Source organism: Dromiciops gliroides, chromosome 4 (genome assembly GCF_019393635.1).
Source record: "Dromiciops gliroides isolate mDroGli1 chromosome 4, mDroGli1.pri, whole genome shotgun sequence".
NCBI classification, from domain to species: Eukaryota; Metazoa; Chordata; class Mammalia; order Microbiotheria; family Microbiotheriidae; genus Dromiciops; species Dromiciops gliroides.
The window spans coordinates 134837526-134865080 of record NC_057864.1 but is presented as its reverse complement, the minus strand read 5'-3'; the positions used below and the strand labels follow the sequence as shown (position 1 = coordinate 134865080).

The 27555-nt window shown below is 37.0% G+C and overlaps 1 protein-coding gene and 1 pseudogene across 4 annotated transcripts in view; both read right to left on the bottom strand.

The window, feature by feature from the left end:
• Positions 1-27555, bottom strand: part of AKT3 (AKT serine/threonine kinase 3) — a 388701-nt gene that overhangs the window by 80323 nt on the left and 280823 nt on the right. For all 4 annotated transcript variants that reach the window (XM_044002303.1, XM_044002302.1, XM_044002305.1 and 1 more), the window contains 2 exons: positions 23242-23307; positions 21175-21243 (listed from right to left, as the gene is read on the bottom strand). In XM_044002303.1, coding sequence (XP_043858238.1) covers positions 21175-21243; positions 23242-23307 — 135 coding nt within the window. The remainder of the gene's footprint in view (positions 1-21174; positions 21244-23241; positions 23308-27555) is intronic.
• Positions 996-1708, bottom strand: LOC122754168 (annotated as a pseudogene).

Genomic DNA, 27555 nt, shown 5'->3' with positions numbered 1-27555 from the left:
GACTGCCAGAACCTCTATCTTACGTGAAGTTAAAGCGACGTGATTTTAGTTCTTTCAAGACAAAATGCCAACCAATTAATGAAAAATGTGAAGCATTTGAGAGGATCTTAAGAGGGATATGAAAGTAAAAATCACTTAGTGAGTTAATAATAAACCTACAGAGATAAAATATACACAAAATAGTCAATAATTGCAAGAAGCATTTTGAATTATACCTATAAAAATGGAAATAACAATATGACTAATTCATCAGATTAATTTTAAGCATTTACTAAGTGAAAGACACTGCGCCATGTGGAAGGGATACAAACACAAAACTGAAAAGGTCCCCTCCATCAAAAAACTTATATTCTTTTGAATGGAACAACTTGTACACAGAAAAACAAATACAAGATACATATAAATTTCATACAAAGCATTTGGTGGTATGGGAAAAGAAGATCACAAAAGGCCTTTTATATAGGAGGGAACTAAATTCTGAAGTAAGAATGGAGAGTCTGTTCAAAGACACAAAGGTAGGAAAAAAAAACTACCATGGATAGGGACCAGCAGATATGCCAGCTTGACTGGAATGTGGTGGAAAGCAGAGAGTGATAATAAGCTTACGTATGTAGGCTAGAGCCAGACTGTGAAGCACTCACTTTAAATGTCTGACAAAGGAGTTTGTACTTGATCTGAGAAGTAATAGGAGGCTAATAGGACTTACAGAACAGGGGAATTATTTTTTCCCCCCACAGAACACAAACTGTTTTACTGAATGATAAATCGACAATGTAGGAAGAAGTGTTAAACCTATTTCTAGATCTAGAACGCCATTACAAAATAAAGTATTATTGACCACCCCCCCCAAAAAAAGGTACTTTAGAATTTTAAATACAGGAAATCTATAAGCCTTTATTAAAAGCATGGGAAGAAAATCCTGACCAAACTAAAGCCAGAATTACTCTTAGAGTCTGAATGAGCCCCTTTTTAATAATTAAGCACATAAAACTGTACTACTTGATATGTTTCTCCATGAAGTTTTAGTGAAATTCTGATCATAGGGTATCAATTTACAAATCTTTTGTCCTTTTTTCAGCTCATCTACTCCTTTGACGAGGTTCTTAAAGACAACATCATCATCCCACCTTCTCTTTACTTTGAAGTTGGCCTGAGGCTTAGAGGGAATAGTGAGATTAAGGAGAGGGTTTCTACTGAGGATATTTTCCATCCAAATTCTTTCTTCTTCAGCCTTTTGTTGTTGTTGCTGTTTCATTTTTTCTAGTTCTGTCAGTAGGACTGCAGTGTCATCATCATTACTTTCTTCCTCAAAATCCTCATCTTCATCGTCTTCATCTGTTAGGGGATCATCTGCATCAAGGTTGGCTGCAGGAATCTGAACTAACCGAGGTTTCTTAGACACGGAAGATGAAGTTGTATGTTCTCTAGTTGGACAATCTCTGTTTTTTCCTCTCGCAGCATCTCCATATCTCTCTCTCTCTCTCTCTCTCTCTCTCTCTCTCTCTCTCTCTCTCTCTCCTAATTCTCACCTGAAATCACTGTTGCAAGCCTCTTCAGGAGCATCCTGAGTAGTTTGTCTATATTTAATCTTTGTGTGAGAAGGTAGATCTCTGCTTGAATATTGTTTGGAAAGTTGACTCAAATTACCTTCCTCTTTTCCTCTTCCACCTCTTGCAGGCTCAAATGTGGGCCTTGCCACTGTTGTCATCTTCAATATTCAGAAGAGTCCCACAGCCCTCGGATGTTATGCCAGCACCATTACTCCACCACCTTCCCACAACTCTCCACGGCGGACCCGAAGAGTAAGAACAGGGAAATTATCTGGGCAGAACACTCTGACAACTGTATGGGGTACAGACTAGTGAAGAGAAAGACCAGGGGCAAGAAGACCAATTGACAGGCAATTTCAATAGTCTAGATAAAAGATGACAATTACCTGTGTGATATTTAAAATCTAATGTGTGTGGCTGTCTTTTTCTGCCCCCAGTATAGGAGGGAAACTAGCTAGGATTTACTTATAAGTTAGAAGCTTCAGCAACAGTTTAGGCATTAAGCATTTATTAAAGTATATTAGGGGTTAGTAAAAAGAAAACACATGGAGTTCAGAAAATCGAGAAAGAAAACTTTTCTACCCTAGGGCTCAGAATGGACTTTTCTTCCCTCAGTCACCAATTCAAGGTTCCAGAATGAAAGAGGCCAAAGTCAGGGAGTTGGCCTCACTTCCTACTTCCTGTTCCCCTCCCTCAGAAGGAGAGGTCCTCCAGGCTGATTGGTTGAGGGTGGTCTCATGTTGCTATCGTAGTCCACAGCCTCTGAGAACACTCCCTCTTGGAGTCAGGCAGGTATAGTTTTAATTTAATTAACTTTAAATAGGCTAATCAGCAAAGTCAATCACTCTCAGTCAGTCTCACTTAATTCAATCAGTCTAGATGAATCTCCTCTTGTTGGGGCCTTTGGGCAGTGACAAAAAGCCCATTATATCTTACACCTGAAATAAAGTGATATTATCACTATATGAATAGAGGGAACAGAATGAGAAATACTGTAGAGGCATATAATTTTAGGTTTTTTTCCCCCATGAATTATGAAAAGCATTTCCACAGAGTAGTAGTTAAAAAGTAAGCACAGTACATTGGAAATAAACTGGATTTGAGTTTGAATTCCAGCTTTGCCATTTACTACATTTGTTCTCATGTATGACATTTCCTTGAGTTTCAATTTCATTTGTAAAATGAGGTAGTTTGACTCAATGATTTTTGAAGTGCTTTCCATCTTAAATTTATGAGCCGAGGAAAGGCATTAAACACACAGAGCTCCTGAAACAATTACCCCCCAAAACAGCAATAAAACAACCCCTGGAGCAGCAAAACCCACAAAAAAATGGGCTGAGATTACTTTCCAACCAAAGACAGCTTACAGGGGACCTTACTGGGCTGTAAGCAGAATCCAACCCTGTGATCCCACCAATACAGAAACCAGGTATGCTTCACCAGAGAAACTTACCTAAGAGCCTCCAAATCAGCTGCAGCACCAGCATCTTCTGGAACTAAGTTTATGGTTGGGTGAGAGGGCTCAACAGCTGGTGGGGGGGGGGGGTGAGAAGAGATACAGGGGTGTCTGTGGGACCTAAGGAGGAATTCGGCTATCTTACCTCCCAAGAAGAAATCGTGAGTAGCAGGAAGTCCAGGTGGGGGAGGAGCGCAGGCTTTGCAGAGCTAAGGACCATAGCACAAAAAGTTTTGCTGACTGGTTAATTAGCAAATTGGTTTGAGGTTATCTTCAGACCAGAGAATAAGCCAGACTAGAGAAAAACCTGCCCTCCCTCAAACCAAAACACCTGGAACTCTCTGAAGTTTGGGACTGTGTATCTTGGAAGTAGGGCCCCACTGTAAGAGGGAGTTAAAACTCAAGTCTAAATTTATGACCCTATGATCCTCTCAAATATTCAAATGGATCTGTACAACCCGTTCGTGCATGCCTATCATGTGAGATTCTTGTCCATGTCCTTCCAAAAGTTTACCACAGGGATTCCACCCAATGTGCTGAAGGTCTTATTTTCTCCTGACACTACAGGTTGCCAGTTGAGACTCTGACTGTCCATCTGCTTCCCTTGACCCTTTCCACAGGATCACTTCATTTTTTCTTCTAAATATTTTTTTTCTTGGGTGGTATAAACTTCATCAGAGATTTAGAAAAGCTAGTATCACAGCTGCAAGCAGATGTGTTACCATAAGCAAGTTCTCAGGGAAGCTTCCTAACTACACATACACACATATACCAACACCCCCACACACCCTAAATCTATTGCTTTTAGTAATTGTTATTTAGAAACACTCTTCCTAATAATAGAAATACTGCCTTAGTTACAAAATATGATATAATGCACTGCCTCTTTCTATTGCGGATATTTTATTTACTGTAAAGGGCAGAAAAAAGGATGCTTGTTTGAGAAACATAGAGCAAAGCAGCTTGAAAAGAAATATGGACAATTCTGAGAGAAAAACAGTGCTCAGATAAAAATGCTAGATAGACAAACAGTTCAAAGAGGGCCTTAGTATAAGCATGGCCTCAGAGTCAAATGTAGTAATCAATGATAAAGATGGCTGTACTATACTGTTTCTCAGAAGTTAGTTTACAAATGCAACTTTTTAAGACTTTGAAGTTTACTTCTGGGAAACTCCAAATTTAAGAAAAAAGCCTTCTGGAATTATTAGATAATTATATAGTAATTATTGGTGTCATCTGACAAAACGTGGATTCGGGATTTCTCAAACTACGATCGAGATGAACTACTATGCACAGGAGGCCCTGATTTAATCAGAGAAGTCACAGAATGAGAGCAGAATACTTTTGGATGCTGTGGAGCCAGAAGAAGATCAAGCTAGAAGCCTACAGGGAAGAGAAGCTGACAGAAGCAGACAAATGGAACAGAGAGGAATATAAGAGAAGCTGCTTTGATTTAAGCCCAGCTGAGAGCACCTGACTCGGGGAAAGCCAGGCTCAAGAGTCGATGGGTGGAAATGATCTGACTGGATGAAAGTTCTGATACCGGATGCTGACTGAAGAAAGCAGAATCCTTGACTGATTCATTTACCTCTCTGAATAGCTGACTGGGGGACACTCCTCATTGGCTTGCCTCTGTTGCCCTTTACTGCTTTCTGTGACTCAAGAGGAAAATATTCTCACAGCCCAGAGAGTAAACTTGAATCTATTGATTGAGAATGGCAAGTTCCGGACTTTAAGGTTAAGACCTCTTCACTGAAAGACTGTAATGCTACTTCAGTGCTCAAAGGAACAGGCCTGTGAAGCTCTGCAGATTTCAAGTTTAAGGTTGCTATTTGTTAAAAGAGCTTAACATTGTATCAACAGCTGAGAGTAACAGAGAAGGATCTTTGTCCACTGGGAAGGCAAAAACACTCAGAAGAGAGACAATTCCATCCAGAAATTAAGGAGTAGCACAAGCTTGTTCTCTAATGAGACCAAGCATATCTTGCATGGCCTTTAGTCCAGAATTGTGATTTGCCCTGGCACATTCATGTACCTCCAGTGATAGGTTTCTACAAGGTTGTAACTTCTCTTCCCCAGGAATACTATATATTTATGGGTGGACAATTGTGTTACATTATTATTATCATCATTCCTATGTCTTCTGTTAATAAATGTTCCAAAATTAAAAGTTAATGGCATCTTTGCTAATTAGTTTAAATGAGAAGCACATCAGTAGGACCTCAGGAGCTACATGTCTCATACCTTGGTAGTATGGATGTATCTTTGGGGAACCACTTTGACCTGTCAGCACTGGGGCAGCTGACATAAGCAAACCAGCTCCCGTGGTACTGTGCTATGATATAGACAAAATGGTAGGATCAAAGCTAGTATTCAAATCACTGACAAGCATGAACTTTTCATCCCCATCACTTTTCTGTAAATAAGTTGTTTTTTAAAAACTCAGCTTATGTGTTGTGTGCCATTTTATGAAATAAATTGGCATTCTATTCTCACAAGTAATACAAATGAATGATAACAGATGTGCCAGTCATTATCCTTTCTCCCATACCAAAAAGGAAAAGGGAAAGGGAAATAAAAGCTTTGCCCTAAGTTTATCCTCATTCACCAAATCAGAATCCTCCCCAAATACAGCTGAGCATTGAACTACCAGGCAAGTATTAAAATAACTCTAAGGTTCTAAGAACCACATAATAGTTATAAGGGGACACAAGTCTATCAAAGAAAAACATATTATAAAGCATATGAAAAATACTCCAAAGTAAATTATAATTTCTTTAGTGTAAAGAATGGTATTAAGGAAAGCAAGTTTCTTGTCCCACTTTTACTTGCTATGTGACCTTGCACAAATAACTTTGGTCTCATCATCTGAAAAATGACAGGGTTGAATTGTATAACATCACAATCTCATATTGTGGTTCTTTGTAAGAGGAGAATGTCTAATGTCCCCAATCCTGATAAGCATTCGGTAAAGTACTCAGCTAATGAAATACTCACATGGACTTTTATAATTGGGTCTGGTGCACTCACCACAAGTGAAATTGTGAAGAGAAGTCTTCTTGATCTGTTATGGGACCAGAACTGGAATAAGTGGCTATAGTTAGTCAGGATCTAGCTCTTGGTCTGGATCTTTTCTGTTGTTCAGACAAAAGAGGCAATGCTGTGAAAATAGAGGCCTTGAGTCCTCTCTTCAGACTGACATGGGTCCATAAATTCAGGCCTTTGTTCTATGCATTTATCTCTGTTTTTAGCTAATGGAGGTTGGAGATGGTTACAAGATATGAAAGACCAGGAGAGCCACTGAAAGTTGGCAGTGGATTCCATGTCAGCAACTCCTGGAAGCCAGACAGCGAGGAAACAAGTCTTCAGTGACCTCCTCAGCCCCGAAGTAGCAGAGATAAAAGATTCATCTGATTCATAGGCCATGGCACATTTGGAAGTGATTCTGGTGGGATGAATGCTGGGTAGAAACTGTTAATGTCCTATAAAAACTACATTAATGTCAGATCTACTCTCCCCAGGAACTGAGTTGATATAGAGGAGAGTGTGCTTCCAGATACTGGGAGAAAACGTTTAATTGTTCTTACTATGTTTTCATAGTATATATTTTTTTTATGAACTCATTAATGCTAATTAGTTAAATGGAACTGGGATGCTAATCACTAGTGGTTAGCAGTGAGGGTAGGGGCAGCTAGGTGGCACAGTGGATAGAGCACTGGCCCTGGAGTCAGGAGAACCTGAGTTCAAATCCGGCCTCAGACACTTAACACTTGCTGGCTGTGTGACCCTGGGCAAGTCACTTAACCCCAATTGCCTCACTAAAACAAACAAACAAAACCCAGTGAGGGTAACACTCAGAATGGGTTCTTGTTCTGATGGGGCCAACCTGTCAGGGGTACTTAAAGCTCTGAGGTAGGAGGCATAGCTGGTCTTTGCTCAGGAAGAGTGAGCCCAGAGTATTGTTACAACTAGAACAACTCTCAGTTCAATTTCCACATTTACAAGAAGCTTTTCCTGATGCTTCTAATTCATAGTGCCTTTCTCCCTAAAATTATATTGTATTCATTTTGTATATGTCTATGTACATACACAGTCTCTCCTCCCTAGACTACATGCTCCTTAGGAGCAGGAACAAGAACTGCTTTAGTTTTGTCTTTGTATGCCCCAAACCTGGTGGCACTTAGTAGGTACTTTTTTGGGGGGTGGGGTGGGGTGGGGGTGGGGGGTACTTTTAAAAAGTGTACTGATTGATAAAAATACGTGGTGTGGTGATTCCATCTGAGAACAATTTGTGTCATAAATATTTTATTACAATTTTGTCATGATAAATAATCAGATTCTCATTTTCTTCCATATTCCTAAGAAACTTTTTGGAATCAAAATCTCACAAACCACTAAGGCACTTTGCAAAGGTAACACTAGCAAAGCTATGATTATTTTCCATATGCTATTTAAATTATATATATATGTGTATGCATGATATATACACACATATATACATGTAAATACACAGACACACACACATATATTCTAAATACATACTTCTTTCACCTGCTTCAATACATCGAGTGATTTCTTCCATTCCTACAGCACATCCCTGCATAAAAGCAATGTATGATAAAAGAGAACGTGCCAAAAAAACAAAAAGCCAACCCATAAATACTACAGGAGTTTCAATGCTAAGAAAACCATCTGGCTATTTTGAAATCTGATTACGTCTGTTAGAGTGAATCAGTAATGACCAGTTGTAACCTCAGAAATACAAACTACTAGACCCTTTCCATTATCTTTTCCCAAAACAGCTATAGACAATGTCAGTGCCTCTTTTTCCTTCCACCTCTCTGTTCCTTCTCTAACTCCTTTGCTGGTTTCCTTTTCTGTCAAGGTAAACTCTGTACACACACACACACACACACACACACACACACACACACACACACACACACTTCCAAAGTTATGGCCCTTGGTTCTCTACTCTTTCTCGTACTCTCTTCTCCTTGGCAGTTTCATCCATTACCACATCTTCAACAATCATACACATCTAGCTAACGGCCAAAGTTTTGCCTCTGTTCTCATCCCCTTCTCCCAAACCTTGCACCTGCATTGGCTTCCTGGGAGACATTTGCCAACCAATAACTCAAATTCAACACAATCCTAACACACCTCAGTAACTTTCTGTGAAGCTTTTTCTAGGAGGTCCCACAGTTCCCCTCTTCAAATCTGAGCTTCATCACACCCTCTTTTTCCCCCCTTCTCCATCCTTTCTGTCTCAGAAGACATGTTGCCTAGTTACTCTTTTACTTTCTAAAAAAATCCTATTCTCCTCCTGAACTAGCTTAGCTTCTAGACTAACAATCTTCCTAAATTTGTTTGTACAAATTACCAATGACCTCCTGAATCTCTACATACATTGAGCTTTTTTTTCCGTCTTCATTCTCCTTCACTTCTCTGCAAGACTTCACACTGCTGCCGACCCCCAAATTTTGGTTCTTGTCTTTTCCACAGACTTCTGAGAATAGTAAAATTCTGGGTTTTTTTCCCCCCTATCTCTCTCACCACTCATTCTATCTCCTCATTCCCTTGTTGTTGTTGAGTCATTTCAGTTGCATCTGACTCCTTGTGACCTCATTTGGGGTTTTCTTGACAAAGATACTGGAATGGTTTTGCCATTTCCTTCTCCAGCTCATTTTACAGCTGAGAAAATGGAGGCAGAGTTAAGTGCCTTGAGAACCAAGGGTCACACAGCTTTGTAAGTGTCTGAGGCTGGATTTTAACTCAGGAAGACGAGTCTTCCAGACTTCAGGCCCAGCACTCTATCTACTGTAGCATCTAGATGCTCCTTCTCCCTAAAAGGAAAGTGTTCCCTGGAGGTATGCAGTCTACCCTTTTCTTTAACCACACTTTCTAAGGAATCTCACTCTCACAACTTCTACAAATAATCTCTATTCAAATGATTCTGAAGTCTGGACCTCTAATCCTGATCTCTTTCCCAAGTTCCAGACTCATATATGTATCTCTAACTATCTATAAGACATCTATACCATGATGTCAAACTTCCTCCTCAAAAAGCATATCCCAAACTGACCTTAATATAATTTTATGCAAACCTGCTCTTTCTTTTTACATTTTAATCAGTGGCAACACCATTTACCCATTATACCTCATTCAAATTCTTATATTGTGTTTGACTCCTTTTTCTATTTTATTTCTCATAGACAATCAGTTACCAAATCCTGTGAAATTATAATCTTGACCCTGCTACCACTCTAGCATAATCCCTATTTAGGATTCACCTGGACTACAGCAATAATAGACTAAATTGTCATGTTTACTCTTTTGCCTCCAAACCACCATTCAAACCACTGCCAGACTGTGATATTCCTTATCAATATGGGCACATAATGATCTTTTTAAAACCTTTCAAAGTTTCCTTAACAATGAAATTTCAAAATTCCTTTAATGGCTTCCACCATTCTGCCTGTTCAGTCCTATCTGATACTATTCCCCTCTATATACTCTCTGTTCCACCTAAAAAAAGACAGCTCTCTATCCCCTATATATAGCTGGAAATTATATGCTCATAACATTTTCTAAGCACCCAAACCCCAGTGAATTCTTAAAAATCCTTTAAAACCCAACTAAAAGGTCAATTCCTTCAGGAAGCCTTTCCTAAGTGAGTAATGACCTGCTCTACCTTTTAAACTCACTTATTACTTTACCTACTTCTTTTATGCACATAGAACATATTATATTATCTTAAAATTAGTAGAAATATGATTGATTACCACCAGTATAATGCAAATTCCACAGGACCATGTACACTTTATATTCCATCTAGCACTAGTAAGCTATAAATATTTTTGAATTGCTGAATTCTTTACCTTTCTGAAAATAATCCATCCTTTCTGTTGATTCTATTTCTAAAAATAGAACCTCCATCTCCCATTCTTATAATCGCATAAACACCTTTAATTCTTCCCTCATCACCTCACATCTACTTAGTTTCAAAGTCCTACTAATTTTAACTCCAAAATACTTCTTACAATTATCACTTCCTTTCCATTCCCACTATCATCTAATTTGTACAGGTCTTTATTTTCTCTCATTTGGATTACTCCCATATACACCCGTATAACTGATCTTTCTGCCTCTTGTCTCTCCTCACTCAATTTATCCTATTCTATACTGCCAGATTAAAAAGCACAACCCTGATTTATTCCAGTCTCATTCTCCAAAGTCCTCTTGTTTCTCCACTGCCTATATGACAAAAGTCCAAATTCCTTTCCCTGGCATTGAGGTCCTCACTTCATCTGTCTTACAGTTGAGCTACCAAACTATTTTGCTTCTTTCCTAGCCAAACTCCAAGACTCATCTCTTCTTGTCTTCATTTCCTCAATTTGTACTCACTTTTCAATTCCTGGCTATTTAACTGAAACTGGTCTTTCTAAGGTTTGCCAATTATCTCTTAAATGCTCAATCCAAAAGCCTTTTCTCAGTTCCCATTCTACTTGACTTCTCTGCAGCTTCTTACATCATGTCATCCCAGGCACTTGAACAATCTATTTCTCTTCCCATTTTCTATGATACTGTTTCCTTCTTTTCTTCATGCGCCCCCCCCCCCGCCCCGGGCAAGTAGGGTTAAGCCACTTGCCCAGGGTCACACAGCTAGTAAGTGTCAAGTGTCTGAGGCCACATTTGAACTCAGGTCGTTCTGAATCCAGGGCCAGTGCTTTATCCACTGAATCACCTAGCTTCCCCCCCTCTCTCCTTCCTTTCTGACCATTCCTTGTCAGTTTCCTTTGCTAGATAATTTGTAATCACTAAGTAGTCATTGTACAACAGACTGTACTAAGCTTGCTTCTCTTCTTTCTGCACTGTGACCACACTTTATAATCTCCTCAGTTCACCTGTCATCTCCATACAGATGACTCTCAAATCTATATAGCCAGTTCATCTGTCTCTCTTGTGCACCAGTTCCACATTACCATCTGTCTACTATACATTTTCACCAACATGTTCTATAGGTATCCCACATTCAACATATGAAAAGTGGAATTTATATTTCTCCCCCAAACCTACCTTCAACTTTCCTAGGTTGCTTAACACAATTACCACCTTTCTAATCATCCAGACTCTCTTCTTTGAGGCAGGTATTGTTTTTGATTTTCTTTGTATCCTCATTACTAAGCACAGTGCTTGGCACAAAGTGTTTAATAAAGGCTTCTTGAATGAATTATTTCTCTTTCATCCTCCATGTGTTATCCATTGCCAGTCTTATTGATTCTACTTCTAAAATGTATCTTATTTCCATCTCCTCTTAACTCACATAGTCACCACCCTAAATCACCACTTTCATTAGCCTTTTTTTAAACTTTCAAAAAATAAAAGTATTTTATTATTTTCCAGTTACATGCAGAAATAGTTTTCAACATTTCTTTTTTAAAAAAAATTATTTTGGGTGAGGCAATTGGGGTTAAGTGACTTGCTCAGGGTCACACAGCTGGTAAGTGTTAAGTGTCTGAGGCCAGATTTGAACTCAGGTCCTCCTGACTCCAGGGCCAGTGCTCTATCCACTATACCACCTAGCTGCCCCTAAACATGCAATTTGTTTTGTTTTTTGGTTGGTTTTTGCTTTGTTTTGTGTGTTTTTTTTGTGTGTTTGTTTGTTTTTGAAGCTGGACAATGAGGGTTAAGTACTTGCCCAGGGTCACACAGCTAGTAAGTGTCAAGTGTCTGAGGTCGGATTTAAACTCAGGCCCTCCTGAATCCAGGGCTGGTGTTTTATCCACTGCACCACCTATCTGCCCCTAACATTTCTTTTTATAAGATTTCCAATTTCAAATTTTTCTCCCTCCCTCCCCTCCCTCCCCCTGACAACAGGTAATCTGATATAGGTTTTATATATACACACATACATACATATATATACACACACACAATAACATTAAACATATTTCTGCATTAGTCATGTTGTAAGAGAAGAATCAGAAAGGAAAAACCTCAAAAAAGAAAAACAACAGCACCAAAAACAAAAGAAATAGTATGGTTCAATCAGCATCCATATTCCACAGTTCTTTGTTTTTCTGGATTTGGAGAGCCTTTTCCATCATGAGTCCTCTGGAACTTTCTTGTACCATTGGATTGGTGAGAAGAATCTAGTCTATCACAGTTGATCAACACATAATGTTGATGATACTGTGTATAATGTTCTGGTTCTGCTCATCTCACTCATCATCAGTTCATGCAAGTCCTTCCAAGTTTCTCGGAACTCCTCCTGCTTATCGTTTCTTACAGCACAATAGAATTCCATTACATTCATATACCACAACTTGTTCAGCCATTCCCCAATTGATGGGCAACCCCTCAATTTCCAATTCCTTGGCACCACAAAAAGAGCAGCTATAAATATTTTTGTACATGTGAGTCCTTTTCCCTTTTTTATTCATTAGCCTTTTAAAAGATGTGTTGAGGAGGGGGCAGCTAGGTGATACAGTGGATAAAGCACTGGCCCTGGATTCAGGAGGACCTGAGTTCAAATCCAGCCTCAGACATTTGACACTTACTAGCTGTGTGACCCTGAGCAAGTCATTTAACCCTCACTGCCCTACAGGAAAAAAAAAAGATATATTGAAATCTATTGTTTTTACATTACTCTTATCCCAAAAGATTTCTACCCATCTCCCTCTGATTTCTTATAACAAAGAATAATAAGGAAAAAACACATTTCAGTAAAACCTACCAACACATCAACCAAGTCCAACATTATATGGAATAGTTTGCACCCACAGTATTAGTATTTTGAATGCAATGAGGGAAGGGACATTACATTCACACATACACACACACACATATATTGGGGTGGGGGGAGAAGCATAATAAAGATGACGTTGTTGTTGTTGGTGGTGGTGGTGGTGATGGTGATAACTTGAATTTATATGAGGCTTAAGGTTTGCAAGGTGCTTTATATGTTATCTTACTTGATATCCACAATTCTGCAAGGGCAGTATTGCTATTATCTTCATTTAACAGATGAAGAAAATGAAACTCAGAGAGTTGCCCAGCCATACAACTAACAACTCAGCAAAGGCAGAATTTGAACTCAAGCACTCCTGACTCCAAGTACAACACTCTATCCACTGCCTTTTTTTATTTTGGTGCTGTTTTAAAGAAATTTTTACTGATGCATTTTTATATCACCATAATTTCTTCCAGCCATATGATATAATAAATACTTTTTTAAAAGACAAAAAAGATAAAATCCAGAATGATCAATACATTCAAAAAGAATGAAAAATATGCAAAATGTACAACACTTGTGAATCTCCTACCTCTGCAAAAGGGTGGAAATATCTACTTATATCTCTTCTTTCAAACCATGCTTGTTCTTTATAATTCTGTAACATTCACATTTGATTTTATTGTGGTTGCTCTTTATGTTTACATTGTAGTAGTCATTGTGTATATTGTTTCCTCGGCTTAGTTTACTTCTCTCTGAATAAGATGATGTTGATCTTTACATGTTCTGTATTATCGTATACATCACATTCATTATTCCTCACAGCAAAATAATATTCTATTATCTTCACATACCACAGTTTGTTTATTATGCTTAATAATATTTTTATAGAATTCATTTCTGACTATACAGCTATTGTTCTTTCTATTGAAATTACTGTATTCGTTGTGTATACTGTTTTCATGAAGGTGTCACAGTGGATACAGAGCTGGTCTTGAAATAAGTAAGACCCGAATTGGAATCTTGACTCAGATATTGGTTGTGAAAAGCATTTAACCTCTCAATCTTAGAATCTTCATTTTTAAAATTGGGACAACAGCATGTATATAGTATTTCACAATATTGTCATGAGGATCAAAAGAAATATAGTATTTTGTACATTGTAACGTACTATGTAAATGTTAGCTGTTGTTATTGCTTGACTTTTTAAAAAATCCAAAATGTGAGGTTTTACATTTACCTCCTTTAAATTTAATCTTAATAGATATGTCCCAATGTTCTAGTTTTTCCAAGTCTTTTGAGATCCTGATTTTGTCACCCAAAGTATTAGCTATTCCTCCTGGCTTTGTGAAAACTGCAAATTTGATAGGCATTCCATCTATGCCTTTATCTAATCAACATATGAAAACATTAAATAGCACAGGGTCAAACACTCTAGATTTCGAAATTGTCAGTTTGAAGAATATAGGATAAAATTCTACTGTGGAAGTCAGCCTAGGAAGGATGACAGACTACAATTCTAAAGACACAATGAGAAAAAACTTCCAATAAGGAGTTTAAAAAAAAAAGACAGGGGAAGGGGGAAATTTTCTAAAGAGGCCAGTAAGAATACAAATGGAACTCTGCAATACATTTTAAGATATATTTAGGGGAGACCATCAAAGAAGGAGGAGCAGGAAAAAGTATAATGCAACTCTCTCATACAAGTCCTCCACAATGATCTAGAAAGAACTACCATAACTGTCTCCTGATAAGGAAATCTAAGAAAAAATTACGGTGAGTAATTTTTTTCCAGCCCAGGTCAGCATAAAGAAATAAGCCTAAAGACGATGGGAATAGGATCTAGCTAGGCAAGTAGAGACAAGCATTAAAAGGGCCACATCTGAGCACTAAGGGAAGAAGTTATCTCATATCCAGAGATGGTATGACTTTGTATAAGGACTTGGATCAGGTACCAGCTGGGGACACTGGACTCTGTCACTCACTACCCAGTACTGTGTAACAGATCCAGGATACTGAGGAGGGGATCTGGCCTTGGGTGTGTTATAGAGCTAGAAACAGTACCTAGACTATATACTGGATAGGGAGCATAAACAGAAGCAAGCGGCAGCTGTGTGGTTCTGACCCAGGAATGGGGGAATTTGAGGGATGGGGGATGGTATTAGTTTTAGCCTTCACTCCAGTCTAAAGTAGACAAAGGAATATCCAGGTTAGGAATCCCAGACCAAAGGGGAGCCTGAAGTTACGTAACTCTGAACTCTCAGAGTTTTTCAGTTGATAAAAAATTACAAAGTCCAGCAGCCATCGGTCTGCTAGAGTGCCGTGGTCTATTATAACTCCAACCACAGCAAGCCCATAGATATACTGTTCAGACACATACCCAGGTCAAGAACTTAACCAGGCTCTGTCCAAGAGGGAATACGCACAGGCAAAAGGAAATGAAATTATCACTTTTGGAAAAAAAAAATACGATGCTTTACTTAGAAAACCATAGGGTCAACTAAAAATTTAACTGAAATAGTTTACAATTTCCTCAAGTTAGATATAAAATAAACGTATATACTGAGTGAGATGAGCAGAACCAGGAGAACATTGTACACAGTATCAACAACACTGGGTGTTGATCAACTGTGATAGACTTGACTCTTAGCAATACAATGGTCCAAGATAGTTCCAAAGGACTCATGATGGAAAATATTCTCCAAATTCAGAAAAAAAAAAAAAAAGAACTATGGAATCTAGATGCAGACTGAACCATAGTATTTCTATTTTTTTTTTTTGGTTTTGTTTTTCTTTGCTGTGGTTTTTTCTTTTTGCTCTGATTCTTCTTACACAGCATGACTAATGCAGAAATACGTTTAATGTGATTGTACATATATAACCTATATCAGATTGCTAGCTGTCTTGGGCAGGGAGGAGGGAGAAAAATTTGAAACTAGAAATCTTATAAAAACAAATGTTGAAAACCACATCTACATGTAACTGGAAAATAATAAAATATTGTTATGAAAAAAATGCATATAATTAGCATTTCTATGTATTATCAAAAATAAAATCCAGCAGAAAGAATTCAGTTAAAACAACTGTTGTTCAGTCATTTCGGTCCTGTCTGACTCTATAAATTCACTTGGGATTTTCTTGACAAAGATACTGAAGTGGTTAGTCATTTCCTTTTTTAGCTCATTTTACAGATGAAGAAACTGAGGCAAATGGGGTTAAGTGACTTGACCAGGGTCACATAGCTATCAAGTGTGTGAGGCTGGATTTGAACTCAGAGCTTCCTGACTCCAGGCCCTACGCTCTACCCACTGCACCACTTAACTGTCCTTAAAATGCCTACAGAAGTAAAAAATACTTGGGAGTCTACTCAGCAGGTATAATAAGGAACTACAAGAATACAACTACAAAACATTACCCAAATAAAGACAAAAGAATAATTGGCAAAATATTAATTACTCATGGAAAGGTCAAGCCAATATGTTAAAAATGACAATACTATCTAAATTAATGTATTTATTCAGTGTCATACCAATCAAACTATCAAAAGATTAGCTTATAGAAAAATAACAACAGAATTCATTTGGAAAAACAAAATGTCAGGAATCTCAAAAGAATTATTTTAATTATGAAGTAAGGAGTCCCAACAAAACCAGATCTTAAACTATACTACAAAACAGAAATCAATGAAACAGTATTGTATTGATTAAGAAATAAAATCATTAAATGGAACGAATTAAGCACACAATGAACAGAAGCAAACTGAGCATAGGAGCTTAGTGCTTGATAAACCCAAAGATCCCAACTATCATGTTAGGAACTCACTATTCTGGAAAGTGGAAAACTATTGGGAAAAGTGAAAAGTGATTTGGCAAAAACTAGGTACTGACCCAACATTTCATTCCTGGAACCCTGCCTGGCCCAGTGGGTCTTCAACTCTAAGGACATGACTTCTGACAAATATTATTTTATCTGACTAACCAATGGCTACACCCACTAAGAGGGAAGCACTTCAGCACACATTGATCAAGTATCAGAAGATACCCTAGGAAGTGCCAGTCTTGGCAAATTCTTCCAGTGGGCTCAGTTGCAGGCAACATGACTAATGTGTCAAAGAGCCTTTATAGACGGGGCAGAGACGATCTTCATCTACACTAATACCTAGATGGTGACTAAAGGTCTAGCCAAGAGGTCTGGGCTTGGAGAGAACAGAACTGGACAATGACAAAGTGAGGACCAACGAAGAAATTTTGCTGATTCTCCCCAACATATACACTTGTTTGTGGGACACTTAACAAACCTATCAGAGACATCATACACTAAACAATCAGGTTGGGGCCATTACAAGAAAAACAGAAGCTAGGAGGTAGGTCCAAGTTACCACCTGGTATATCGTGGTGGTGATGCCATATTAAATTGGGCACAGGACCAAAAAAGACAGCTATTCCTGCTCTACTGGGCTCCTTGTGCCACTCCTCAGCAGTCACCTAACCCAAGTGGTCCTAAAATTGTCCCCAAATGGCACAATGGCACTTTACCCTAGTAAAGTAAGAGGTTTGCCACTGCTAATCATCAGCTGGATTACAGTGCATTTGATTGGCCAAATCAGGTATCCAACCTCCCAGAAGCAAATCAATGCCATCCTGGAAAGGGACGTGTTCTCCAATTCAGTGGTTTCTGGGATTTAGTCTTCAGCAAGACTTACCTGATAAGAAAAGACTGGTTTTAGACTCAGTACCAGCTGATCCTCTATGGCCCTTTCTAATTCCTTCCCCATCAGAGTTGCCTTGGCCTTAAGGTTCTTGCTTCCTCAGAAGGCTCCATATACCCTGGAGAAATACTTCAGGTCCCCTTCAATTGGTATGTTTCCTTTGCTCTGGTATAATTTGGGCAATTCCTTACCAGAAAGGACTTGGAAAGAAAGCAGTGGTATTGAGGCATAGAGTAACTGGGCTGATACATGCGAGATCAGAACTAGGAGCTATAGGTAGAAATTGTAACACTACAAATTTAGACTTGATATGCAGAAAAACTTAACTATTAAAGCTAATTAAAGGTAGAATTGGCTGGTTTTAGAGTTTCTTGAAACTAAAGTCTTTGGGCAAAGTCTGTGTGATGACTTATTGATTATGTTGCATAAGGAATTGGAATTGTTTCCGATTTTTTTTCCAACTCTTATGTTTCTGTGCCAGATTCCTGGGCCACTACATTAGAAATGTTTTTTCAAGATGACATCAAGCCAATAATGACCATTCTTTGGGTCTTGTCATTTAACCAATTCCAAATATACTTAACTGTACTATACTCATAGTTCTTCATGCAGTCCATAAAAAAATAATGGCTAGAATATGTCAAATTGATATAAACTATATGTACTAAATTTTAGATAAACTTTAAGTGGTTTATCTCTTATCTAGTATGGCAACTTTGTACTAGCCATTCCTCTTTTGCTAGTCCAAAGACTAATTTTAAGCTAATACAAATAAAACATAAAAGCTAAAAAGAAGTCATTATAATATAATAATATAATGTTATATCCCATCCACCTTGCATAGGTTTTTTGATAATTTTTTTCCAAACACATCTATTTTTTTAAAAAATTCTTTCATTGCTGAAGAAAACACTTATTGATTAATTAGTTATGTGTTAATCTCAGCCCATTTCAAGTCTTAGTGTTTCTGATACTTTCATTATAGAACTATGCCATGTTTTTATTCTTTCTGTTATCTAGCCTTGATTCCATTTGTCTTTTTACTATCTAACTTCGTAGATGAGTTTCCTTTTTAAAAATGGCTTAATTCTTTGTTTTCATTAAACTTTTGTCATTTAATTTTCCAGTCCCACAACAACCCTGAGAGGTAGGTAGGTTCCAAAATATTATTTTTGTTTTCTGAATAAGGAAACTTTAGTTGAAGGTGGTTAATTGAATTGTCCAAGGTCACACAGCTAGCAGTATCAGAGGGCAGATTGAAATACCACTTTGCTGAACTCTATGCCCTACATACTATTCACTGTGTCAAACTGCCTTGCAGTATAGGAGTTTCCTGTGTATCCACATTAGTTTCTTAAGACAAATTCTTCCATCTTCTTCATGAGAATAGTTTCCCTTTTTGTCTTAGAAATTCATTAAGATTTTCCCATCTTTGGCTGAATTCTAAAAACTTTTAAAGCAAAAGATTCTATTTATCCTTTTTTTTTGGTCTTTTTCAAATTGGCTCTTCTAAAATAGAAGATATATTTATCTTTCTTCTATAAAAAGGCTAAGATGAATTGAACTTAGGCACAAGGTTTCCATCAATTTTACTTTCACTACCAGTTCCATCTTTTTGGAGAGAACCAAATCAAAGACAACATTTCCTAATCTTTGAACAGAAATTGTTCATTTTTCTATACCTAAAACTGATGGATGGGCCCAAACATTAATAATGTCCAGGTCTTTGATTCATTAATATTGTTGGGGGTTTTATGAGGATACATTCAAAATGTGTTATTGTTCATTTATAGACCTAAAAGTGTGCATTAAAATTTGAACTGCAGAGGTATTATAACTTAAAACATGTTCTTCCCATTCAGCTTTTGACTTGAAGTTGTACTTGATGGTTCTTAATATTTTAAATCTACAGGTTGTCTTCCATGCCTAGAATATATTTCTTCTTCATCCATCTCTTAGAATCCCAAATCTCTATTTAAAGCTCAGTGCGAATACCAACCTCCATGAGACCTTTCTTGATTTTTCTCAAGCAGCTATTGTTATACCACCAAATCTCTTTATATTAATTTTATATATGTCTTACATATATTTATATGCAACTATACCATGTCTCTCCCCATGGGTTGCCTTTGTATCTTCAAAACCTAAAAGTGCCTGGAACATAGGAGGCTCTAAATAAATGCTTATTGATTGACTGACTTGGTATATAGCTTTTAGGTACAGAGAAATATTCATACATATCAAAACTTCTTAAACTGTGGGTCACAACCCCATGTGGGGTTCACATAACTTGAATATGGGGGTTGCAAAAAATTTGGCAGTAAATCTTTGATTTCTATACCTATTTTATATACATATATATCTGGGGTCACATAAAAATTTCTCAATGGAAAAGAGGTCATGACGAAAAAGTTTAAGAGCCCTGATATATACATATACATATACATATATGTGTGTGTATATACATGCACAACTCATTTCATTCCAATATCAGATCTGAGCTACTAATTTGGACAATTAATTCCTATATATTAAGCCATCCAAAAATCTCAAGCTTCAATCTCAGACATGATTTTATTAACCTTCCTAAATTCTATATTCCTAAAGATTCTCCAATCATGCCCTATACTTTGCTACCTCTTTGCCTTTGCTCACACTGTTAACTCTTTTTGGAATATCAATATTTGGAATATCAATGTCCTCTTTTCTTTGTGAAAATATTACCTATAAACAAAAGTCTAATTCAAATCCTTACATTTACATGAACTCTTTCTTTCCCAATCTTTCTCCTGCCTTAAATGATCCTTCCCTCTTCAGAACTCCTTGTACAGTATTACAGAACTTACCATTTCTTACCTTATAATATAGCTTTTTGTATGGTTCTTATCTCTTTTAGTACACTTTTAAATTTAGTAAGGTTAGGTATTTTTTATTTATTTTTGTATCACCCATGAGATAGTATAAATAATATAGTGATAGGCACTTAGGAAGCATTTGCTTAATTCATAAATTTTTCTACTGCTAATATCAATCAGTCTGTGGATTTGGAGAACTCTACAGAAGACAATTAGATTATCAAATCAAGGTGGCTTTTTTTCTTTGTGGAGGAAAAAGACTAATTTATTCCTATAAACCAGAAGTGACAAACACACTGCTCACAACACTCCAAGGTGTAGCCCAAACCAGATTAAAATGTAATTGTAGAATATTTAATAAAATGAGTAAAAATACAATAAAACATAAGTAACATTACATTTTAAAACTAAATCAATTATGTGGCACAGAAGGATCCTTATGTATGGATTGTGTTCGAAACCACTGCTATGGACTACACTACATAGAGGATTTCGGAATCCTCCTAGTATGAAAATATTTCTGATCAACTACTCCAATAAATTATGTCTTTGTGTTAAAAATAGTTTTTTTTTAAAGTGAGGAATGGAAAACACACAAGGAAAGGGAGGAAATGAAATACACTCATAAAAAGGTTAAATTGCTCTATAAAATTAAATATACCAGTAATGACCATTAAGACAAAATGATTGCTATTCTCTTTCTTCCCCTCAAGTGGAAAATCTAAGCAATAAATGTCACTATCTTATAGTAAGAGATATGTAATCCACATAGTAAAGAGCTTCTGTACCTCGGTTTTAATAAATTATATACAAAACAGTGCCAATGATACTATACAAACATAAGTGTTAAGCATGTTTCTTTAACTCACCTCTCCTCCATTAACATACTCCATCACAAAACACAAACGATCTTTTGTCTGGAAGGAATATTTCAAGGACTTTAAAAGAAAAAGAAAAAAAATATGCTCATAATGTAGACCCACACTTTCATTATTATAATTATAAAGTACTTAAACAGAGTAAGCTATGACTGATGAAACAGACAGAAATACTTAATTAATATCATATCTTAAGAACTCAGATGAGATTTTATAAGAAATCTCGGTTGATTCTGTTCAGCTCAACAATGAATATTTATTTTAAAGAGTTCTTTGTTTCTGAACTTATGATAATCTTAAATTAAAAATAAACCTTACAGTTATAATGAGCATTTCCGAATCTACTATGCAATAAATATGCCACTAGTGGGCTTTTGAGACATTGTATATTGAATTGTAAGGCCACAAAATTCTCATACATGCAATCTGCAACTTCAGCTTTCATTTTATTTCAGTAGAGACAAGTTCTCTTAGGGGATAGTTAAATCTATTGAGTTTTATTTTTAATATGTCTTCAATATCACTTTTTCCCCTCTAAATGTTTCAGTTCACTAACTGAATCCCATATGGCATACCAGCACAACATGAATATTGTCACTCAAAAGGATTTGTCCTAAAATATATACCTACTTCAGCCTTATTTTGCCATGATCTACATTAACAGAGCTCAAGTAACAAACAAAATAGCTCTAGAAACATAGGGAGTAAAACCCCTTTGCAGGATTGTGCTTCAAATAAAAGAAAGAATTCTTAATGTCATTTTTTGAAAACAACCTCTTAAATTTGCTTGTGGCTATTTGGATTGATGGCATAAGCAGAACTTCATGACTGACACAGTGACTTTACAGGGAGTCCAGGAGTTAGGCTAAGGAACTCATTAGTTTAATCCAAAGAGATAGTAAAGTCACAGAGACAAAGACATTCACACACACACACACACACACACACACACACACACACACACACACACACACACACACAGTTTTATACCTTGCTTATGATAGGTCTATATCATGCCTTTTACTATTTCTAGTTTTTATCTATAGGATATTCCTGAGTTGTAACATACTTACTATAAGATCGCTTAATATGTATTTCTATAATGGTTATTTTAAGGCAATAATAACTGAGCAGTTACATATTACAATCTTGCTTTCAAATTTAGGTTGGACTTCTGATCTTTGATTTTCTTATTGATCCCTTTTCAAAGTCACAGATGGTTTGCTCTTTGGTATTTTGAAAATAGGAAGTTAATATGGGATTTTAAAGTAGATATTATTAAAAAAGGACTCTCAACAAACTAATATAACTCCGGTATCACATTAAGAACACAATTGAAATATAAACAGATTGGTAAAATCATGTGAATTCACTATTGGGAGGAAGTCCCACAGGTGAAACTCTTTCCACCAATGTAGACTGGTAACAAGTTTGTAGCTAATAGTCTTAGAAAGTTGCTTGGAGAGGCAGCTAGGTGGCGCAGTGGATAGAGCACCAGCCCTGGAGTCAGAAGTACCTGAGTTCAAATCTGGCCTCAGACACTTAACACTTACTAGCTATGTGACCCTGGGCAAGTCACTTAACCCCAAATGCGTCACTTAAAAAACAACAACAACAACAAAACAAAAAACCATTGCTTGGAGCACTTAAAAACTAATTGAATTACTCAAGGTCAAAAAGCACATAGTAGTAGGTAGTTCAAAGTCTAGTACTGTACCTTTTCACTAAACTCTGGTGCCTCTTATATAAAGATTATAAAATGGAAGCCTACATGGCTACTTGGAAGGGACATTGTGGAAGTGATTCACATATTTGGAAGCAGGGTTGGATGAGATGACTTCTAGGTCCCTTTCAAATGTGGGATTCCATAATTATCTATATGTTCCCAAAACTTTGAAAAAATTTCAGATCCTTCTCAATCACTTTGAGCAAATAGAATAATTAAAGTAAACAAAAGACAGCTTAAATTTGTTTATGCGCTAATTTAAAGAATAGAAAAATCATCAAAACAAAGTCTTGAGATGAAAAGTAAAATTCTTACTGTTTAAAATTACTTACTGTTAAAAAGGGATGCCTAGTGTTTTTTAATACTCTGCTTTCTGTTAGAGTATGTGCCACTTCATCCTGGAAAAGAAAAGGGCAAATCTTTAAGATAATATAACATGAGTATTAAGACTGAAATTTTAATATGCCTTCAGATTATAAAGTTAAATTCAGAGAAGAAAGATTTTAAAAGAAAAGTCATGCTCCCCTTCTTGATATAATAGTAATGGGGAGGAGCCAAATAGTTAAACCACTGTGTAAATTCTGGCTGAAACACAGTCATCCTACACCAAAACACACATATATACTTGATATCAAGTCCTTCTCCTGTGTCTCATTCCTACATATTTCCAAACTGGGAGGCAGACTGTTGCTTAGCCAAAAGGATATAATTCAGCAGATTTCATGAGGGAATATGCCCATGAATGTTTAGAAAAGCATCTAAGGAACAGTTTAGATATGAATGTAATTGTAGAAACCCAATAATTTGTTTTTAGAAATGAGGGGTATATAAAAGTATATTTTAGGGGCTTAAATAAGGACTGCATTTTTTCCCATTACTAATAATAAATCTTAACCTTGAGTATGAGGAGTCAGTTTTCAAGTGTCAAACACAAAATGTTTCCTTTGGTTAAATCTTTCATACTATAGAAATATTCTCTAAAAATTCTTAATATCTAATGAACTGTAAGAATGTAATAAACTGTATCTAGTGAACTGTAAGAGTTTGTCCAAGATATGGCATATTTGAAGGTTTCAAAAATAGCAGTATCATTGCCGCTTTTATGGATAAAAGCAAAAAAAAAAAAAAAATCCCACCCCTAACTACTGAAACCATAAGAGCATCTTAAGATTTTCTTGCAGGCAAGATCTTAAGCAGAGTTCTTATGAACCATTTTTTGATGCTGTCAACAAATCACAATAAGACTGTAGGCCAACACCAGAGGAACACAGGAAACACCAGAATCCTTATATATCATATATCAACTTTACAAAAGTAATTTTTTTATTTTAGTATTGTTGGTATACCAGGAAAATATGGGTGCCCTAAGAAGCTCAGCAAGCTTGGGAGTATGGCTACTACAGGATGATGTGGCAAATTTTGTCTGAAAAATAGTACACTGTTCAGTTATTACTTATTATCCCTGAATCAAGACTGTGTAACTAGCCTGGGTGTATTTAATCTATTCTATAAAACTGATGCTCAAAGACTCAAAATACATGGACGTTAATGTAAGGTGATAGGATATAAAAAACACTGGATTGGGGCTATGAAGACCTAGATTCAAATCCTTCTTCTGTTACTTGCTACTTAATGTCCTTGAGCAATCATTTACCTTCTCTGGATTTCAATTACTTCATTTGTAAAGTGAAGGCATTGGAATAGAGTACCTCTAAGGTCTGTTGTTTTGTTTTCTTAACCTCTAAGGTCTTTTTAAACTCAATCTATCATACAAATAAAGATGTTGAGTTTCAGTAACAAGTTTCTTTTTCAAAAACTTTATAGCCAATTAAAAACCAGCTAAGTTACACAGGAAGACATTCTAAGATATCAGAGCACTGGGAATTATAACACAAAACCATGATATATTAATATCTGTCAAATATGACACAAAGTTTAAAACATTTCTGTGGATGAGGGGACATCTCAGGGATGAGAACAAAAGGACTGACATCAGCTGGGAAGAAAGGACGAAGAATGGGAAGAACACCACTTGCTAGAAACTGTCTTCAGTGCAGCCTCTAACACTTGGCCTTCCACAGACTCAATCCATTGTGCTTATCCTCTTCAACAGAACAGGGACAGTTTTGAGACAAAGAATGTTTCTCCTTATCTGCCGCCAGGAATCCTAAATGAGGTTTGGCTTTTTGTATCTAGCAAGTAGTAATGCCACTCACATCCATATATTTCTATCCACTTCTTTATGCCTTGTGTTCCTGTAAAATGTAAAAGTCTTTCCACAATTAGAGACAAAAATCTTAAAATATAATTATCTGACTTAAAGGTAATATGACTATGAAAGATTTCAAGTCAGAATGGTATACTATTAATTCAAATTTATACAATGCATCAATAAGTGTTTGCTATGCCAATGCATCATCGTTAATAGTACTATTAAGCATATATTACTAATATAAGATCCTTCCCTGTTCTTTAGGTAAAAGTCTTAAGAGGATGCTAGGAATTTCCACAAGGTTAATCAAAACTTGATGTAGGGGGATTGATTTAATTAAGAAGAATGTGAGTAAAGAAAGAGTGGCTGCAGACAAACACTAACTTCAAAGACTTAGGATTAAGAACTTGAAGAGACTCAAGAAACCAAAATCCAGACTGCTCATTTTATAGATGAAAAAAATGAAGCCAGAGAGTCATTCAGACTGGAGCTAGATCTTCTAAAACAGCACTTTTTAAATCAAAGAGAACCTTCTTACTTATACATAAGGTAGATGCTATTCATCTTTAATAACTCATAAAAAATAGAATCTAGGTACTTGTCAAGCCAAGTCAACAAGAATTTAAGCACTTAATATGTGCACTGTGACTAAGAACACAAAGAAAGGTGAGATCTTGCTCTCAAGGAGTTCACAGTCTAATAGGGAAAGATAATACATAAAAAGAAACTGAAAAATAGTGGGGACAGGAAAAAGGATGCCCTATATGGAACATGATAAAATCCTGAAATGGGTAGGAGATGATCAAGTAACTGCCCTGGGCACTATTCTTAACTAGTGTAGATTCTGGGAGCTCTCCAACATCCACCCTCTACCCTATCAAATCAGAAGGAAAGATGGATCCCAGAGCAAGGGGATACTGATGAGGTATGAGTTCCAAAGCTGATGTCTTCTTGCAAGATGATGAGTTCCTGGAGATTAAGTAGAACTTTATGTTTAGTCATTTGAAGGCTGAGTGGAGGATGGAATATAGTAGGAGAGACTAGAGATAAGGAGATCAACCAGAAGGCAAACTAGTGATTCAGGTATGAGGTGAAACCATACAAAAGTCAAGGATGAGGATTAAGGAAAGGCCTTTAGGTTTGGAAATTAAGAGATCATTGGGCCTCTACCACAGTGGTAATAGGGCTAAAGAAGAGAACCATAAGAGAGATGTGTTGAAGGTCGATTCAACAGGATTTGACAACAGATTAGATATGGGATATGAGAGAGATTGAAGAGTTGACTCTGACAACTATGTTTTGAACCTGGATGACGGAGGATGTCAGTGTACTCCAAAGTAACAGAGAAGCCAGACAGAAAAGAAGGGTTAGGAGGAAAGATGATGAGTTCAACTATGGGCATGTTAAGTTTAAGATGTCTATGGTACATCTAGTTGAAGATGTCCACTAGACAGAATGGAAATGAAGAGAGAATACAAGGCTAGATGAGATTTTAGAATCGCCTGCATAGAGATGATAACTGAATCCCTGGGAGGTGATAAGATAACCAAGTGAAAAAACTAAGGAGAAGAAAAGAGAGCCTTGGAGGACACCTAGAGTTAAATGATACAACTCAGATGATGATCCAGCAAAGGAAACTGAGGAGCAGTGAGAGAAACAAAACAAAACATAGTGATATGAAAACCCAGAGAACAGAGAATAAAGGAGAAGACTGTAAGCAACAGTGTTAAAGGCAACACAAAAGTGAAAAAGGACGACAATTAAGATCATTAGATTTAGCAACTGAGAAATCATTAACTTAGGAGAGAGTATTTTCAGTTGAATACTGATTTCAGAAACCAGGATGCAAAGAGGAAAGGAGAGTGGTTCCCCCTTCATTTCAAAGAGGACCAATGACACCACAAGGTGATGTCCTGACTCATGTGTGAATTGGTCTGAAGTGAGACAGAGTTGCACAAAGTCACAAGTCTCACTCTTCCAGAGTCGTCCAAGTTCAGAACAACAAACATCAAGATGACTGGCAATAGCCTGGGACGCCCTGAATGACCTTGGTGTCTTCCGTGTCTGACCAAGCTCTAACCATTACACAATGCCTGCTTTTTGTGGCCACTGGAACATGTTCTCATCTGCCAATTCTGCCAGGGGAAGTTTTCATATACGTGGGGTAGGCATCCTCCAACTCACTGAAGCGTTTGAGGCCTGTGGGTTACCCTCAATCTGGTTTATCTTCTCTGGTAAGGTGTTTTACTGGGATGTGGCCACTGTGAATGTTACAGCTTCTCGGAGCCACAGGTGAGAGTTGGGTGAGGGTGGACAACAAAGGTGGATGAGCAGCCCTGAAAGGGGCTGGACAAGCCCTTATACCAAAGGTGCTACTGCTCCGTTGAACACCCCCCAAAACCCCAGGTGAGAAATAGAAGAAAGGAAAAAGAAG